General features: G+C 45.1%; 1 protein-coding gene across 1 annotated transcript in view; it reads left to right on the forward strand.

The window, feature by feature from the left end:
* Nucleotides 1-20,593, forward strand: part of ZSWIM6 (zinc finger SWIM-type containing 6) — a gene marked incomplete at its 5' end in the record, with an annotated part of 117,866 nt that overhangs the window by 78,326 nt on the left and 18,947 nt on the right. Inside the window, 3 exons of the mRNA XM_040421320.1 lie at nucleotides 19,293-19,472; nucleotides 20,020-20,196; nucleotides 20,379-20,525. Of these exons, the coding sequence (XP_040277254.1) occupies nucleotides 19,293-19,472; nucleotides 20,020-20,196; nucleotides 20,379-20,525 (504 nt within the window). The remainder of the gene's footprint in view (nucleotides 1-19,292; nucleotides 19,473-20,019; nucleotides 20,197-20,378; nucleotides 20,526-20,593) is intronic.

The raw sequence follows: 20,593 nt of genomic DNA on the forward strand, positions 1-20,593 counted from the left end.
TCCCGAGCTCCACAGTGCATGGTGGTGATCGCCCTTTGAGATTGTAGACCGCTATTTGCTATCGCACGTTATCGTTGCTGACGTCAGTTCTATGGGGGTTATGTGTCGCAAAACAAATTTTAAGGTTACACAAAGCGGGGAGTACGTTTGTAACGCCAGTAGACTAATATTAGCGGCAATAATGTGGTTATCATAGAGTGCGTCATTTCATCACGGGGTCCTTGACTGTGGTTAATTGGGGCTAATTCAAGTAATGTCAACTGTGACGTGATAATGGCAGTTCCCATATCAACTTTTGTTCTTCTGGAGATGAAGATATAGGTTGTTCCTTTGCCTGGAGCTGTTATCCTTCAATGTCGGGATCCTGGAGACTTTTTTTTTTTTTTTTTCACATGTTGCGTTAAATTGCTGGTTAGTGTTTTTTTTTTTTGTTGTTTTTTTATAAAAAAAAAATTTTTTTTTAATTATACAATGTACGGTGCTGATCTTGGTGAGCACAGAGAAGGCTGTGGAGCTACTGTGTGCGCCAATGCCTTCTCAAACAGCTGATCACTAGGGGTCTTGGGAGTCGGACCTCCACTGATCAGATACTAATGACCTATCCAGAGGAAGGGTCGTAAGTAAAAACTGTCAGAAAAACCTTTAAAGGGGGTTTCTGGAATCGGAATATTGTTGGCCTTAGTTGATGCCCTCAATATAAGATCAGTGGGAGTTCTGACTCTGCACCCCATCAGTCAGCTGACTTGAGGGACCATGATGCTCCTGCTAGTGCTGTCACCTAGCCATTGTTTTCATTGATCCGACTACTTAGTAATGCCGGTTTGTGGGGTTGCACCTGGGAGGAAGCTGCTGTATCCTGCATCACTGCTACAAAGTAGACAGAATACAGGGAGACCTTCCATGTAAACCATGAGACCTAGCAAGACAGCCCCTTTAAACGGGCTTGCTGGGGATCGGACCCCTTCTGATGGGGTATTGATGGCCTTTCCTGTTAATAAGCCATCATTGTTCTATACCAGGAAACCGTTTGAAGATATTGACAGTCAGGCATCCTGGGACTTGTAGTTCTGCAGCTTATCTGTGTCTTGCATAGTTCAGAGGCGATAAATGTCCATTCCATTATCTTCCTGTGTCTGTTACCCAATAATTTCCTCTGGTGCTTCTTATATGGAATGCAAAGAATTAGACAACTTTTGCTTGAAACATGCAGCAATTTACTGAGAAATGGTTGTGTGTAAGGGCATGTCCACATTGGAGGTAATGGAGCAGGGGGTTTTAAGAAAGCTCATCCATGTGCTGTGGAAGAAATCTGCAGGGTAGGTTTTAAAGGGTTAGTGGTAACGTTCCCCGTGCGTCATGTGATGCATGGGGGACAAGTCACTGCTGTGGCCAGTCATTGGTTGCAGCGGTCACATGAACCCAATCAAACAGTAAGTTTACCAGCAGGGTCTGAAGGAGCCAGAACTTGTAGGTGGGAAAGTTGTGCTTCCCACTAAGGCTACTTTCACACTAGCGTTCGGGGCTCCGCTTGTGAGTTCCGTTTGAAGGTGCTCACAAGCGGCCCCGAACGGATCCGTCCAGCCCTAATGCATTCTGAATGGATGCGGATCCGCTCAGAATGCATCAGTCTGGCTCCGCTTGTCCTCCGCTCCGCTCAGCAGGCGGACACCTGAACGCAGCTTGCAACGTTCAGGTGTCCGCCTGGCCGTGCGGAGGCAAGCGGATCCGTCCAGACTTACAATGTAAGTCAATGGGGACGGATCCGTTTGAAGTTGACACAGTATGGCTCAATTTTCAAACGGATCCGTCTCCCATTGACTTTCAATGTAAAGTCAAAACGGATCCGTTTGCATTATCATGCAACGGATCCGTTTGCATTATTGGTTCATGGTAATGCAAACGGATCCGTTCTGAACGGATCTAAACGTTTGCATTATAGGTGCGGATCCGTTTAGGCACATACCAGACGGATCCGACCTAAACGCAGGTGTGAAAGTAGCCTAAGTCTGGCTGAAAGGCCCCTGAAGGTGGACAACCCTTTTTTTTTTTTTTTTTTTTATCTGTATGTCAGTTTATACGGATTATTTCATTGGGGAAATGCACAGCACATCTGCAGTAAAGTCCATGATAGATCCACATGGATTTTGAACTCTGCATTGTTTTGTTCCTCTATTATCCCTCCTAAAATGTGTGCATAAACCGACAACTCTGTTCCCAGTTGAGGCACTGTTTTTCCTCATTCTGATGCGGTCGGCCCCGATTGGACAGTGTAGACTGTATAGGGCAAAAGGAACAGTAATTCCCAGCTGTCATTTTTTTTATAGTTATAGATTTCTGAGGGGAATAACAGTAGAACGCACATTTTCTGTGCTCCAGAATTACTTTCATGAGGAAAATCTTACTAAAACCGAGGAGCTCTGACCGGAGCGGTTTAAAAGCAACTTGCTTCTTGGTCCATGATTTCTGAGGCCATATGTCCACAACAGCTATACCTTCCAGAAAGTTCCAGTCAGATGTCCAGAATCTGCCCGTTCCCCTCCTGCTCGCGGAGCCTGTGGGTGCCAATCACACAATGTCCTGGTGCATGGCTGTAGAGGCGGCAGCTTGTGGGAGAGATGTCTAGAACGAGACAGGCCTGTGGAGGTAATCCAGCACATTGTGACAGGAAGCTGCGCGGGGAGGATATTTGTCTCCTCGGTCTGCGCGCTGCCTTCTGTCAGGACTGAAGAAACCAAGAACAATCAGCCAATGTCCCCCTCCCCCTCATCTAAATAGGCGAGGAAATTTCAGTTTCATTTCGACGGAGAAACCATCGCTGTCAGACTATTCGTAGCCGTTAATGTCTGTTTTTTATTTTACATACTTACCATAAATCTATATTTTCTCTGCCGTTGGAAATTGGAGCTGATGCCTGGAAATTATAGCCTTTTACGTAGCGTGTTGTGATACATGTGTATAAATGGGGAGCTGATCTAGTCACGTCGTACCAGTAGATGTGTAATGTAAAGAGGAGGCATTATGTAGAAAAGCATTGTCCTATTTAAATGCTGGCTGGAATACCCCTTTAATGGTGTGGGGTCCCATCTACTGGAAGGGTTAGCTTTGTGGTGGCTATTGGGGCACCCACTGATCATCAGTTCTAGGGGATTCCAGTTTCTTATCTTGTCCCACCAGCAGGTCTATGGAGTGGTGGTTAAAGTGGTATTTCGGGGACAGTGAAAGTGACAATCGGCAGCTGACTGCAGTATTTGTCAACAAGCTTTCCTAAAAAGGGACACTTCAGAAATGACTAAAATTACTTTAATCTGTCAGCAGATTTGTACCTATGACACTGGTTGACCTGTTGCATATGCACCTGGCAGCTGAAGACATCTGTGTTGGTCCCATGTTCATATGTGTCTACATTGCTGAGAATGATGTTTTATATATGTAAATGAGCCTCTAGGAGCAATGGGGGCGTTGCCATTACACCTAGAGGCTCTGCTCTCTCTGCAGCTGCCACATGCTCTGCGCTTTGATTGACGGGGTCAGGTGTGAAGTTTTCAGTGCCTGGCCCTGTCAGTCAAGGTGGAGAGGTCCTTGTAGTTGCAGAGAGCCGTAACAGTAGGTGGTAACAGCGCTGCGGCCTTCTCTCAGCACTGTGGCTCAGCAGCACCTAGGTCATGTGACCGATGAACAGGTCATTGGCCTAGGCATTGTAACCCTTACAGTTCTGGAATGTATTGGATAACACTAACATAATGCTGTCAGTGATATCCAATAAATTCCAGAACTGTAAGGGTTACATAGTATCATAAATCATTATAATGCTATGCGACCCTAGAACTGTAAAGAAGGCAAATGACACAAAGAAAGCATTCAAATCACTAAAACAGGAGGGTTGCGAGGAGGCATTGAAAAACTAGAAGGAAAAAAAATAGAATATGTAAATGACAAAAGCTAGAGACCGAGAGATTAATTGCCAAAAAGCAAAACTAACCCTAAAATGTTCTTCAATTATATAAATGGTAAGAAGTTTAAATATATATATATATATATATATATATATATATATATATATATATATATAATTTTTTTATTTATTTATTTTTTTCCACTGTATTCACTGAAGAAAATAAGCTGGCATATGAAATGCAGAATGTAAAAGTAAATTCCCCACTAAAAGTGCCCTGTCTGACCCAGGAAGAAGTACAGCGGCGTCTTACAAAGATTTAAAATGCTCAAATCGCCGGGTCCTGATGGCATACACTCCCGTATCCTAAGAGAATTAAGTAATGTCATAGCCAGACCGTTATTTCGTATATTTAAGAACTCCATACTGACAGGGAGTGTTCCAACAGGATTGGCGCATAGCAAATGTTGTGCCAATATTCAAAAGGACGTGTGAATGGAGCCTAAAAAGGTACGCTCACAATATATTGCACACTTTTACTTTTAGTTTTGATTATTGACAAAAGTGACTTGTGCCCTCGCGTTAGGTCTGAGTTCATATCCGAGCTCCACCAGATGGCAGGCATCAAGACGGGGGGCTGACTCTTGTCAGCAAATGGGATCTGCAAGTTAATTGGTGTTTTCTGCTCGCTCCTGGCTGTGAAATGAAATTGGAAGCCCTTTAGGAACATGGAGAACATAGGACCTGAATACAAATGTCACTAGTCACCGGTGGTGCTCGCTGCAAGACAATGGCAGGCTGACTCCAACAGTGGTCCATTACGGATCATTTAAATATGGGGATCATATTTAAGTTAAAAGCCCCATTTACCTCTGCTGCAATTTAAATGTCCGCTTAGCAAAAGATAAGTGACAAATTAAACGATGCGCACAGTCACATTTTTTTAAACTTGTAATGTAAAACAACCTCGGACCCTTCTCGTGTGCCACCCCATCTCATTATACTTGTCAACGCTAAAGTGAGATGTAAGTGGCGCCAAAATCAGAGGACGGGTCGTCACCTGGTGGTTAAATAAAACTGAAATTGTTGCTATAAAACCCTTAAAGGGGAGTCGAGGGCTATGTCTATCTGACTTATCCAGGAGCATATTAAAGGAGGTTCCCTTCCTATCATAGACATAGTCCATGACTGATCTTCTATGTATGCCATGTGTGATCTGTGGTAACGTGACCAATGCCACCTCTCAACAGATCTATGTGTTTTATCCTCCATGTCCATAGCAGAAAACGCTGACTGTGCAGGACTGGCTCTTTCAGGTTCTACAATTGATCCTAAAGGTGTTGTCCAGTTTAGAAAATCAATTTCCGTATACCTTGTTAGAAAGTTTTGAGTTATTAGAGGGTTCCTAGGTTCAGGATCATCTTTTGGCCAGAGGGTAGAGAGCTGGGTCTGGAGGACTTGTCCTTCATTACAGTGACAACTGACTCTTGTATGGAGAGGCTCCTCCTCTTCAAACAGCTGATCAGTGGGGGTGGCAGGAGTCAGACCCCCGCCGATCTGATATTGATGACCTCTCCTGAGGATAGCAGTAAAAACAGGTTACAGCAGCATCTCCGGTGTATCCTTTATTGAAGCCATGAGTGCGGTACTGTTTTGGCTGATGCATTCCGGTATTGGTCGGTGAGGTCCATTGGTGCTGCTCTACACCTTTTTTGTCTTTACACTCTCCTGAGGATAGGTAATCTGTATTAACGTATGGACAACCCCTTTAATGAATTTGAATGAACATTGTGTAATGGTTAAAGGGTCACAGTTTTCAGAACTTTTGATAGGTCATAATGACACATCAAAGGTTTTGATTGCTGGGGGTCTGAGTGCTGAGACCCTCACCGGTGGCTAGAACGAGGAGAGAGAGAAGTGTTCGCATAGTGCACTCCTCGATGCGGGAGAGAAATCAAGACCGGTTTATAGACTTTCTATTGAGTCCGGCTTCTGCATCGAGGAGAGTGCGAGCTATGTGAGGTCGGGTTCACATCGGCGTTATTGAATTCTGCTATAGGTTCAGTTTTTGTTTCCATGATACATGACTGAAACAAACTGAACTGTTCTGTGCCCCCATAAACTTGTATTAGGATGGAGCAAAACGGAATGCATTCCGTCCTAGAATTCCGTAATAGTGGAGCGTATAATGGAATCTAATAACGCCAGTGTGAACCCGGCCTGAGCTCTTTATATTCTAGTGATCAGTGGAGGTCCCAGCACTCAGATCCCCACCGATCAAAACCTTTTGTGTGATATATGGAAAGTTTTTGAAGACTGACCCTTTAATTTCCCTTTAGCACTACCACAGGAGAAATCAAACACTTTACTGCCAGTTTCCCAACAGATTACAGATGATCGCTAGGGTTCCCAGCAGCGGGATCCATTTGTCAAGGGTCCATTCAAAAATCCCGTTAATTCAGACCCCCGGTCAGTGACAGATGTGTTAGATATATGGTAGAAATGTTTGTAGGAAGAGTTGGATATGAGGCCCAGCGTTTCTCCAGATTGTCCTCTTCTGTATAGGTTTCTGAGCTTATCAAGTGGATTTCATAATTTCTGTGATTTCCATACAGATCATCCTGTTGCTTTATTTTCTTTAACTTAAAAATTATTTGCTTATCCATTCAGAATTTGGTCCGTGATAAAATTCAAAATTTGAAAACTGTCAGAAATTAACCACAGGGCCCTATCCCCGCTGCTCTTTGTTCTGGTAATTGAAACCCTCTTACAAGCATTTCGGAACAACGCAGCAATTAAAGGTATTCAAATTGGTGCAACGATTCATCAGACTGCAGCTTTTGCGGACGATGTGTTGCTGTTCATCACCAATCCTGAAACGGCTTTCACAGAGATTGCGTCATTGCTTCAAGATTTCCATGAGATGTCTAATTTCCTAGTTAATCTTTCCAAATCCACAATATTAAACGTCTCTTTGCCAACAGCGACCATGCTCAGTCTACAAAGTTCTGGGGTCTTCCACTGGGCTACTGGATATATCACCTTTTTAGGTATTAAATTGACCTCTAGTTTTTCTCGGTTGTTTCCCGAAAACTTCCACCCTATTCCAAAACGTTTGGAAGATCTAATAAGTTCATGGGATATCCCATTTGTGTCTTGGTTTGGCCGTAGAACTTTGATTAAAAGTGTTCTCATGCCCACTGTTTTATATTATATTCAAGCGTTGCCGATACCAATTCCCAAAGCCTTTTTTAAAAAAATACAGAGCATCCTCCTGAAATTTTTATGGGGGGGGAAGAAAGCTAGGTTACCCTTTAAACAGGTTAAACAACGGACATATAAAGGGGGCATGGGTATACCTGATATATACATATACCACAAAGCAGTGATGTGCATGCGCTGTTTGGAATGGCTAAGAACCTATACAAACCGTTTAGACCTTTTAACAGAAGACAACATGGCCAACATCCCATTGCGTTCTTTGCTGTTTATGGAGGGCTCGGTTGCTAAGTATACACTGAAAACACACAGTTCTATAACTATATATACATTACGTGTATGGTTAGAATCAAATTGGCTCGCATCACTATCCCCACACTATCCGATTTTAATGCAAATAAGGGATGCCTTTTTCCAAGCTCCTGTCCAGTTTCTAGATACTCTACCGTTGAGAGCGAAATCTCTCATTTCCCCCATCTTGAGCCTTTACAGGGAAGACGACATCCCTTCATTTGAAGATCTTCGCACACATCCATTGCTATCTAACCTTTCTACGTTTCATTTGGCTTACTTGTTACAACAAATAAAAAAATACTTTACGGGTCTCCCGATTGCACCAACTCACACTCCCTTTGAAAAACTGGCCTTACAAAAAAAGGAACCAAAAGGTAAAATATCGCAGTTATATGACATCCTACTCTTAAAACAGGGATCAGAGACCCCTAAGTTCATTCAACAGTGGGTAGAGGATCTGAATATTTATTTATCCCCCTTAGAAGTAAAACAGGCGCTTAAGACGTTTCTTAAGGTGTCCAGGTGCGTCAAGTTGCAAGAGAACAGCTACAAAGTTTTAACAAGATGGTATTACACACCTCATAAACTTCATCGCATGTTTCCAGAGTGTAGCCCTATGTGCTGGAGATGCAACCTTGAGGTGGGCACGCATGCCCATATCTGGTGGGAATGCACCAAAATAACCTCTTACTGGCAGGAGATTTGTAAGATTATATCTAATTTATCTAGCCTGAAAATACCCTTATGCCCTAAAGTTTGTCTCTTGGGAGTTTTAGGAGAAACTAGAGGCCCCAAATATAAACACTCATTATGTAACACTTTGTTAGCTGCAGCTAGACTTATGATAGCATTAGCATGGAAACAATCTAATCCTCCGTCTATTCAAAACTGGATACTTAAATGCGATCAGCTCTTCCGCTTAGAACAGATAGCACACTGGGATGCTCGCACCCCGGTGAAGTTTGAAAATATTTGGAACCCTTGGAAGTCTTTTAGGAATTTCTCGGGAGTGTGATTTCTCAACGCAAAGGGTAATTTATTGAGAAAGGGAGTCTCCACTTGCGCATTTGAACCTCATTTATGGTACTTAATTGAATTGAATTGCCTGCTTCCGGATGGAATTGTGATAAGACATATCATGTTGCACCGGCCTCAATGGTAATCCACAACATATCAAGCTCTCCCTCCCCCCCTTTCCCCCCCCCCCCTCCTTTTCCATTATATTTTTAAGTTATGTCTATGTCTTCCCCTTTCCATTTGTATCTTTTTATTTCCTTCTACAGTTTTTCTTTAGTTAGTTGATATTTGGTCTATATAGATCTCTAATGGAAGTATCTTCGCCTTATTGTTAAGATCACTAGGGTAATGTACGCTCAGGATTTATATTTATGTTTACTTCCAAAATGGTGAAACACTGTCGACCTGTATGTTCAGTTTTTGTATTAAAAACTAATAAAAACAATTTTAAAACAAAACAGAAATTAACCACAGGGCATCAGTGCTATCCATTAGAAAATTACCTATTTTTGTTTTATGTCAAGTTTTTATAGTAAACCTATTTTTAAAGCATTTTTGACGGCCTCATAATTTTCCATGCCACTGTTTTTTAAAAAAAAATCCTAAAGCTCTACAGTTTTTGCATTGGCCACTAAGCCTAATAATGCCGCCTCTTGGCCTGTACAGATGACTTTTCAGCAGTCATATCATTATCATTAGGCTACATGCACATGATTGTGTTTTGAGGTCCACAAAACACAGATGGCGTCCGTGTGCGTGCCGCAATTTGCGAAACGGGACGGACAGCCTTTAATATAACTGCCTATTCTTGTCCTCAAAGCGCTGACAAGAATAAGACCAGACAGGTTATATTTTTTTTTTGTCGACCAAGGAACGGAGCAACGGATGCGAACAGCACACGGAGTCTGTTCGCATCTTCTGCGGCCCCATTGAAGTGAATGGGTCCGCATCTGAGCCGCCAAAACTGCGGCTCAGACCAAACCAGCCGTGTGCATGAGGCCTTACAGGCAGGACTACAGTGACAGACATCACTTATGTATAAATAACACAAGATCCACGCCTCACAATAGGTGTTATCTCAGCTCGTCAGCTCCCCCCTGACCTCTGCACTGGTTACAGAACACACCTAGAAAACTCTCCCACGGTAGTCGGCGAGTCCCTCCAGTGTTGTCTATGGCCCATGGTGGCTGCTGTAAAGCATATCTCTAAATGCTGTTAAACAGCTCTGACCAGATGGCTGCCCCTATAATCATGTTCGGGAAATCGAATAGAAATATCTACAATCACAAAATAAACAAAAAAAGACGTGTCACTGGTTTTAAACGGCAGAAAAATAGGTGACACATTTCCTTCAATAGTTTCATGAATGGAGTAATTTGGTGTATTTTTTTAAAATATTTTAAGCTGTCAGTACTTTTATTATTTAGATATGAGGGTTGTACTGTACTATTTGTACTGTATCTGCAGGCAGCATGTTATGAAGTAGGATGAGCTGAGCAGATTGATAGTCTTGGTAGGGCTGCCCACTGGACTCTTAAAGGGGTATTCCCATCTTGGACGTAGAGGGCATATTGCTAGGATATGGGACCCGCACCTATACTTGTAACTGAGCCCACAAAGTGCTGGAGGGTACATCGCGCATGTGTCGAAAATAACCGATCGCTGGCTTGGCCATTTCCGTAAGTCCCATAGAAGTGAATAGAGCAGCTTGCGCAGTGTGCTTCCCAATTATTTCAATAAGACTTAAGAAAATTTGGTGCTCCTATAGGAATGAATGGCAGATGGATGCGCAAGGCGCCCCCGGCACTTGATGGGCTCTGTTCTAAGTATAGGTGCAGGTCCCACCTTTTGGGACTCGCAACTATCAGACATTGGGGGCATTTCCTAGTGATATGACCCCAATGTCCCAGATGGGAATTCTCCCCCTGCTCTAGAACATGCCGTCTGCCCATTGGACAGTGTTGAACGTGACCGGTTCCCTTTAATAGTTTTAAATTAAATTCTTCTATATTTTTAGTTTAGTTTTACTGTCTGAGGGGGGAGCATATCCTTTCCTGAGCTCTGGTACTGTTTCCTGTTCTCCCATCCCCCCTCGGCTCACATAGTGTGCAGTCTTCAGGACAGCACGGCCCCCCCCCCCCTCTCTGCCATCAAAAATCTATTGCATTAATCAGCCAGCCAGTGCAAAATGCATGGGGAGTGATTATACTATCATGCACAATACAATCAGCATGAAGCACTTGTCAAGACCAATACATCAAAGTTTAATTCAGTAATAGAATGAATTGGAGCAAAATGAAACATTCTATTCTTGGAAGAATCGCGGCCTCTAGAACAGCCGGCATCCAGGAGCAACGAGGCCCTGAACCGGCGTCCACGCAAAGGTAACGATTATGGATGCAGAAGGTGACTTGTTCGCGGTTTCTATATTCTGTAATTTACAATTTGCTTGGCTGTTGGAATCTATTCAGCCGATGGGTCTGTGGGCATGTTTTCTGTAATGTAGAGACGTGACTGAAGACCACTCCACCCCGGGTATGGCTCGGAATCACGATTGGTCCCGATGTAGAATCCACTTTGTGTGATTGGTTACCCAATGCCTTCAGCACAGCAGAGGTCAAAAGACTTCTTCCCAGAGCTATAATACATATGAACGTCCCCCACCCCCACCCTTACACTAAAAGAAGCAATTACTCCGATCCTTCTAGATGGTATACAGTTATAGCCCTTAAAAAAAAAAATGTGTAAATTACGTGGGGTCTTGTGTGCTTGTAGGATTGACTTCTGGCTGTAAGTTATGGTTGATTCGTTCCTGCATGGTTTATTGTACATGGGAGAGTGAACCACGAAGCAACTGAGAAGATTGAGGTCTAGTGCACACTGGACTCTAATTGACACCCAAGAAAATTAGATTTCTGGAGGGGATCTTATTTTAGCTGCATCTTTAGGTTTATAGAACTCCCCCCCCTTTAATGTGTCTGATAAGTAAGGTACTTATGAATATGTTTTGATGGTTCAGATCTAACCAGGTCAACAACCATTATACAGACTGTATCTTCGTCCAAGGTCTGTTTCATCAAAGGCCGTAAAGCTGGCCATACACAAGAGATTAAAGAGGTTTTCTGAGATTCAGATGTTCATGACCCATCCTCAAGGTAGCCCAAAAATATCAGATCAGAGAAGGTCCACACACAGGACTCCCTCCGTTCAGCAGTTTGAGGGGGCCGCAGCCTCTTCCTAGCCACTGATGTCACGTTTACTGGTGAAGTGGCCTAGCCACAGCTCAGTCTCATTCAAGTGAATGGTGCTGAGCTGTGATGCCAAACACAGACGCTATCCAATGGAGAGCACTGTGCTTGGTAAGCTGGGAGGAGGCTGCAGCACTCACTGGAACACTGTGGCGTCTTCACACGGCTGAGAAGGTCATCAATATCTGACTATCAAAATACCCCAGAAATGGACATTTAAGCCAATTGTTTGAAAAACATCCGCTGACATTTTTTGACCTGACCAATTTAATTTTCGACAGCCATGTCAGAAAATGTAGTCTGATTTCGGCTGAACCTGCAGGTGTATAGCATGATGAGCCAAATTAGGTCAATTATTTGCCAATGTGCTCAAGGTCCAGTTGTTTAATCTGGCGTGTTGCCAGTGGAATCATTCCTACAAATGGTCTCGGCTAATCACTCTCATGTTTATGGCTAGCTTCCTAGGAAGGCAGTCTGGTCCTGAAGTGACAGCCTCATAGATCCCTATGTTGATGTCCGCTCTGGGTAACAGACCATTGGTCAGACTGTGGGCTTCCATGGGAGCACCCACTTATGGGTATGGTTTACATAACTTCCACCCATTTTCACCCTGGATTGCCCAAATTTGTTGGGACCGTTCCTGCAAGATTATTGGCAACCAGGACTCTAGGCAGGTCTATACCCAATGCCCGGTACTACCTGGTAATGCCGTGGCTACATGGTGTGTCTTAGAAATTAGATGGAAAAGAGGGAGTGGAATAGAAGATTATATTCCATGTCTATCGCTGTGGATTACCGTATGTCGTTACTACATCACGCAGTAATTAGACTTCAATGCCAGCTCCTCAGCATTGCCTGTTCTCCTCCTTCCCTGCTCAGATGCAGAATCTCTCAGGTCTGCAAAGACTAAGATTTTTGTGGTAACTGGCCAAAGTGTCCGTTAATTTTTCCTACTTATTGCATCCTCCAAACCAATATCTAGAAGAATTTTTTGGCCTTAGGAAGGCCATCGGCTGTCTTGTGAGCTTGCTCACCGGGTTTGAATGAAACATTGCTATTTTTATCTGTTTCTCGCATTGGGTTCCCTAGAATTGTAAGTGCCTATTAAAATGTAATTGGGGGAATATGTGATTGGCAGTGGCATATCCACCACATATGTTTTGAGAGTCAGTGTAGGGTAAAGTCTTTTATTAGATGCTTTCCCGAGAGAGTTGAGTGATGAGCTGGATACCGCAGAACAGAAGGAGCGCATGTGGCGGAGGAATGTGACTGCCATCAAATCCTCCTCATATCGACCAATTCTCTATCTTGAATATTTTTTTTTTCTCTTGCGTGACTTCTTTGAGAATGGTATAAATGATAACTCTTCACCCGCCTCCCACTCCACGGATGCCTTGAAATCCTTATGGCCCACCCTCAATCTTTTGTGCAACAAAGAGGCTTATGTGAGGGTCCTAGAACGGATTGTCACTCTGTAAATGTAAATTGCTATAAATCTGCCTTCAGAACAATGCCTGTCTGCTGCAGTTTTGAAATGGTTAACAGGGCCGGTGTCTTGGCATGTAGTCTACGAATGCATGCAACAGATCTGAGAGGCTACTAGCTAGGGTGTCAGTACTTTGGTAGCGCCCCACCAAATTGCATGCTCAGATTTGGTCTTGGCTGATTGCCTGCCTGAAAGATGGTGGAGATGTCTGCAGTCTTGCTCCTCATCAGTGTCTGGTTGACTTTTAGGTTTTGGATGTTAGGCCTCTTTCACACTTGCGTTGTCCGGATCCGGCGTGTACTCCATTTGCCGGAATTACACTCCGGATCCAGAAAAACGCAAGTGTACTGAAAGCATTTGAAGACGGAACCGTCTTCAAAATGCTTTTAGTGTTACTATGGCACCCAGGACGCTTTTAAAGTCCTGGTTGCCATAGTAGGAGCGGGGGAGCGGTATATTTACAGTCCGTGCGGCTCCCGGGGCGCTCCAGAATGACGTCAGAGCGCCCCAAGCGCATGGATGACGTGATCACATGATCCATGCGCTTGGAGCGCCCTGACGTCACTCTGGAGCGCCCGGGGAGCCGCACGGACTGTAAGTATACTGCTCCTCCGCTCCCCACTGCACTTTACCATGGCTGCCAGGACTTTAGCGTCCCGGCAGCCATGGTAACCATTCAGAAAAAGCTAAATGTCGGCTCCGGCAATGCGCCGAAACGACGTTTGGCTTAAGTCCGGATCAATGCCTTTCAATGGGCATTAATTCCGGATCCGGCCTTGCGGCAAGTGTTCCGGATTTTTGGCCGGAGCAAAAAGCGCAGCATGCTGCGGTATTTTCTCCGGCCAAAAAACGTTCCGTTCCGGAACTGAAGACATCCTGATGCATCCTGAACGGATTTCTCTCCATTCAGAATGCATTAGGATAATCCTGATCAGGATTCTTCCGGCATAGAGCCCCGACGACGGAACTCTATGCCGGAAGACAAGAACGCAGGTGTGAAAGAGCCCTTATCCAAAAGGTTCCATAGGAATGCAATATCTTGTATAAATTCTACCACTATACAGCCTGTTTCCGGGTTAAGGGCCTGTTCAGATGTCATTTTGGCCATACGTTCTGCGTCTACGCTTGGGATCTCCCGTTCTATACTCTGGATGTATCTGTAGACTCCCACTGACTCGGGGTATGCCAAGAGCATTGTACTCTAGCACAGTGTTTCCCAACCAGTGTGCCTCCAGCTGTTGCAAAACTACAACTCCCAGCATGCCCACACAGCCAAAGGCTGTCCGGGCATGCTGGGAGTTGTAGTTTTGCAAAAGCTGGAGGCACACTGGTTGGGAAACACTGCTCTAGCACTTGTAGTCTCATATACAATGAGCATGCACACAGCCGCTCCATTCCATCTGTGTGGAGAGCCCAGGGAACCCCCCCCCCCCCCCCCTTTTCTTTTTTTTTTTTTTTTATAAATCTTCACGATAGACCATCAATATCAGGTTGGCAGGGGTCAGATACTCCACATCCCCATCGATCAGCTATTACCTTGTGTCTGGTGCCAGAACTGCACAGCTCCGTCCATTGTGTGGTGGACGGAGCTATATAGTTCCAGAGCTGCAAGGTAACAACTTGGTGTTGGACCCTGCAGATTTGATATTGATGGCCTATCCTGTGGATAGGCCATCAATTTTAAAATCCAGGACAACCCCTTTTAGATTGGTATGTGTCCTATGCTATTGAGTAGAGATGAACGAATTTCATGTTATGAAATTCGTTCACTCTGGTGGAAAAAGCAGAATTACGTTATGGATTCCGTTACCAGGGACCATAACGCAATTCTATGACTGAATGCTTTTAGAGGCCTTCCGTTACTCATTCCGTCATAATAGAAGTCTATGGCCTGCTAAACTGATCCCGTGCATAACGGAAACGGTATGGATCCGTTTTGCAGCCCATAGACTTCTATTATGACAGAATGAATAGTGCAATGCCTCTAAAGGCATTCTGTCATAGAATTGCGTTATGGTCCCTTGTAACGGAATCCATAATACAATTCTGCTTTTACCACCAAACGAAGCATGAACAAATTTTCAAAATCTGAAATTTGCTCATCTCTACTATTGAGTGCCGAGGTATACAGTAAAGTGAATGCTGTGCAGTACACTGGTCCCTCAAGTTAATATTAATTGGTTCCAGGACGACCATTGTATGTTGAAACCATTGTAACTTGAGTAATTGGTTCCAAAGCCCCAAAATGTCACCCAAGATGAGAGAAAATGAAAAATTTAAGAAAAATAGGCAGATAACTAAGACAGATAAAGCAAGTCCTTACATATAACAGTCAGAAATAGCTGCTAACTAGCAACTAATAGAGCTATTTTACCAGAGAAGTGACCTTGGTTGGTTGGATCTGAGTCTGAGGCATTGTATCTGGAGTCTAGTTTCAACTTACGATGTATGTTGATAATATTGTATCCTGAGGCCATGGTATCTTAAGGGATCACTATATGTTTTGCAATGGGAGTCCTTGGAGGTGATGTATGCCTATACAGTTGGATATGTTGCAGCCTTCCGTCAGATACAATGGAAGATCCCCTTGGCATATACATCCTACAGCAGCCTCTAGGTAGCCATACACTTAGCTGTTGGCTGAACCAGTTGTTCCTCCGAACCCCTCCGGTTTGGCCGAGCATGCCTGTTCCCAATGGGGAGAGATAATCCATGGCCCAATACTTCTGGTACAGCTTATCTCCCTTGAGAACAAAGGATCAGACATGTTGAGATTCAACATTCTTGACTCTTTTCTTTTCCTGAACCTCTGCCAGGAGCCAGTGCACCGCCATAAGATCAGCCCGTCGGAAATCTGTGTGTTAAGCAGGCTTGGCTGTTGTGTGCGGGCACCTTTTACATCCCCTCCGGCTCCTGAAGTATACCTCTCATTGTGTTCTTCATCTCTAGCTTTCCCAGTCCAGGTCCTTGGGGAACGCGGGTGTAATTATTACCATAGACAGTTCAATCAGAGCTGATTCCTTATCTGAATCTACAGTGGCTATTCCTGGTGCCACCCATCCCCCACCTCCATTTACTTGTCAGGCCTGGGTCTCCAATCCTTCAGTGTGATTCCATGCATGACCTCTGGAGGTAATTGCATGATGTTGTCACGGGTGCAGGCAGCACTCACACGGACAGGCCTTCAATTCAACCTTGCGTTCTCTGAGTCCATGGCTCTCATGGGGTTAACCGTAGCTCCTGGCCGTCGACCATCCGGAATAGAAGCAGGGCTGCCGTGTCCTTGCCCAGATTGCCTGGCACGGCACTTTCTCGCAGAATCTCCTGCTCCAGCAGATTGTTCAAGTGACTGAGCAAATGTCCTCAAGTGTGCAAAAACGCATCCTCTAATGAGCCGGTGAAGTGTGGCTGGATAGCACTTTTCAGACGTTCTTCACGCCGCTGTCGGGGTTCACGTCGGCGAAGAGACAGCTGATTAAAAAATCTGTCCACGTGAAAATTGGCTTGTTTCAGACCTCACCGCATTCAGGCGCACCCGTTACGCTGTGTCAGGGATGCAGATTGTGAGCCCATGGTACGTGTGAAATGTCAGCACAAATTACATTTCTCCTGCAGCCCTTCAAAGGGGGAGAAAGAGAATGTTAAACAAATTTCTCGCTTAACCTAATTACAGAAATAATGGCAATGAAAAGGCGTCTGGTCCCATTAAAAAGCCGCCGATGAATGATGGGAGAAGTGACTTGTGCTCCGTAAATGAGACGCTGAATAATAATGTGTCTTTTGTTTGCTTCAGGTGTGTCTGCATTCATTTATTCCCCCGCAGACGGCTCCCTGCAATGTTTTGGTGTGCGAGGCCTGTACAATGCACTTCTTGTGACATTTGGTTGCAAATTTAACTCCCCCCTTTACTTTGTCAGGCTGCCGCCGGAACTCCGTCCCTGCCCCCATTATAATCAATGGGGACAGAGCGGCTGTCCGGGGGGGGGGGGGGCACACGTGAACTAGCTGCAGGATGGATCAGACAGGCTGTTCACCTGCCGGAGTCCCCTGCCACTAGTGTGAAAGTCCCCTAACAGATGACCAGTGGGGGTGTTGGACCCAGACCAGTCTCATACTGAAGATCTATCCTGAGGATCAGTCAGTAAGTCCTGAAAATACCCTTTAAAGGGGACCTGCCACCGCAATTTATGTTTACACCTCTGCTGCTTCTGTACTTAAAGGCATCTGTCAGCAGATTTGTACCTATGACACTGGCTGACCTGTTTAGGCTACTTTCACACTAGCGTTCGGGGCTCCGCTTGTGAGTTCCGTTTGAAGGCTCTCACAAGCGGCCCCGAACGGATCCGTCCAGCCCTAATGCATTCTGAATGGATGCGGATCCGCTCAGAATGCCTCAGTCTGGCTCCGTTTGTCCTCCGCTCAGCGGGCGGACACCTGAACGCAGCTTGCAGCGTTCGGGTGTCCGCCTGGCCGTGCGGAGGCAAACGGATCCGTCCAGACTTACAATGTAAGTCAATGGGGACGGATCCGTTTGAAGTTGACACAGTATGGCTCAATCTTCAAGCGGATCCGTCCCCCATTGACTTTCAATGTAAAGTCAAAACGGATCCGTTTGCATTATCATGAAAAAAAAATAAAAAAATTTTTTTTTTTGTTCATGCTAATGCAAACGGATCCGTTCTGAACGGATCTAAGCGTTTGCATTATAGGTGCGGATCAGTCTGTGCAGATACCAGACGGATCCGCACCTAACGCAGGTGTGAAAGTAGCCTTACATGTGCGCTTGGCAGCTGAAGACATCTGTGTTGGTCTCATGTTCATTATGTGCCCGCATTGCTGATAAAAATGATGTTTTAGTATTTGCAAATGAGCCTCTAGGAGCAACGGGGACGTTGCCATTACACCTAGAGGCTCCGCTCTCTCTGCAACTGCTGCGCCCTCTGCACTTTGACAGGGCCAGGGAATGAAACATTTTAACTGCCTGGCCCTGTCAAAGTGCAGAGCCTCTAGGTGTAATGACAAGGCCCACGTTGCTCCTAGAGGCTCACTTGCATACTTTAAAACATCATTATTCTCAGCAATGCAGGCACATATGTACATGGAACCAACATAGATGCCTTCAGCTGCCAAGCGCCCATGTAACAGGTCAGCCAGTGTCATAGGTACAAATCTGCTGACAGACACCTTTTAAGACCGCCCCATGTACAGCTATTAGGATTCTGTGTGTATACAGATATAGCTATTAGTCACTGATGGCACATTCCCTGTGTACAACTGAAGTCAGAAAGAGCAGAGATTTAAATGTGTAAGTTGCACGTTTTAATGAATCTTTTGCCACAGAACTGTATATCTGCTCAGCTCCTCCTGCTCTATAACCTGCCCCCTGCAGATTGCAGGTCCTCTTTCAGAGATAACATTTTGACTGTCTGCAGTCATCACTCACAGGAGCTTCCGACATACTATATACATTATACACTCCTCAGTAAGCTCCTATGCTCCCCCTGGTGGTGGCTGCAGGCAGACAGAATGTTAGCTTTTAAATCTATAGACCGGACTCTAGAAGTCTTGTGTCAGAGGAACAGAACCCGATCCTATTAGAGGAAATCTTGTCAGTTTATTTTATATCACAATACACAGGTCTGTGGAAGGAGGGTCCACTCAAACATGGACTAGAAAGCTAAAAAAAAAAATCCACTTTTTTCTTCTAGACAAGCCCGATCTTTATATGTAGGGTATTGCTAATTTCAATTGGACCACTGAAAATAAAGATCTGTGTACATATGTGATTTTAGAGGGCGTGCTGTATGGTTTTTGTTGTTGGAGTGCTGTTTGTATGCCTTGTATGTCACCACGGGGGCTGAACAGCGGACTGCTCCCAGTATTAAATACATAATATAATAGCCCACCCCCTGAGGGTTGTTGGCATTGGAGGAATCTGCCATTTGCTTTGCCTGGTATACACGTGGTTCTGTGTATTTTTTATATCCACATCTGTGGCCATTTTCGGCAGTGAACGCGTTGTGTAGGGACTTCTTAGATAAATTGTATGGTGAACATCACATTTCCTCCTCTCAGTTTTTGAGGGCATAACAGGTGGGCGTCTGACTATTGATGCCATGCTCTGTTTCCTTGCTAGGTGCCCTATGGATGTGCATAGTCTTAAATCCCCACTGCAAGCCGGAGCAGAAGGCCAGTTGGCTGAAGCAGCTGAAGAAGTGGAACAGCGTGGACGTCTGTCCCTGGGAAGATGGCAACCACGGGAATGAGCTGCCGAATTTAACCAATGCATTGCCTCAGGCTGGAAATGCCAACCAAGGTGAGAAAGCGGACCTCCCCGGTGAAGGTGCTTTTAACCCTGTATGCATGCACATAGCAGAGCTGAACGTATTGGGTTATTGCTCAGGCTGCATTGTGGTACGTTTTACCGGCAGTCCCATGTAAAAACTCAGCAAAAGCGTGATATGGATCTCATTGATCCGAAACCTGTTCTTCCCCATTAAAGGGAACCTGTCACCATGAAAAGGCACTGCAGTCTGCAGGAGGAGCTGAGCAGGTGGATATGGTTTCACCAAAACTTGTAACTTATACCTTTTTTAAACCTTTGCTCTTTCTTGGCTCAGGAGTCATGTGGGCGGAGCTACTCGCAGACCGCTGTCAGTCATGGATAGGACCGCCCACATGTCTCCTAAGCAAAGTTTCGCGGAATCTCTTCCCATAATCTATATATCAATCTGCTTCGCTCCTCCTGCTGCCTGCACACGGACTGTGTTTTAGGATGGCGGATTCCCTTTGACATACTGACATGTATTGTTTTTGGTAGTTTTCTGCACCCGATCGCTTAATCTGGCATTTCTCCTCCACAGATTTATCACACCGGCCTCATCGAACAGTGTTCACACGAGCCATTGAGGCTTGCGATCTCCACTGGCAGGACAGCCACTTACAGCACATTATCAGCAGTGACCTTTATACCAACTACTGTTACCATGACGACACTGAAACCTCCCTCTTTGACTCTCGTGGGTGGCCCCTCTGGCACGGTAAGTCGCCCGCTGGCAAAGGCTGCGCTGTGACCGGCCGCTTTGTAAACTCTGGAGCGGTGGTGGGCGCGAGAAATGTTCGGCCATAAGAGGATTTTTGTTCTCATGATGTGGCCCGTAGGGCAAAGAAAATATGCCGAAATGACTGGGCCGAGCAATCACTGTCCCTTCTGTCTCTGTAGAGCACGTCCCCACAGCGTGTGCGCGGGTGGACGCGCTGAGGTCACATGGCTACCCTCGGGAGGCCCTCCGACTAGCGATAGCCATTGTCAACACCCTCAGAAGACAGCAGCAGAAAAGAATGGATATGTTCCGGCTGCAGAAGAAAGGTATGCATCCAGTGAACCATACTGCCGAATATTTCTGAGCCCGTCTGTATCCAGAGGAACACGCGGAA

This window comes from Bufo bufo, chromosome 2 (assembly GCF_905171765.1).
Source record: "Bufo bufo chromosome 2, aBufBuf1.1, whole genome shotgun sequence".
In the NCBI taxonomy this organism is placed as follows: domain Eukaryota; kingdom Metazoa; phylum Chordata; class Amphibia; order Anura; family Bufonidae; genus Bufo; species Bufo bufo.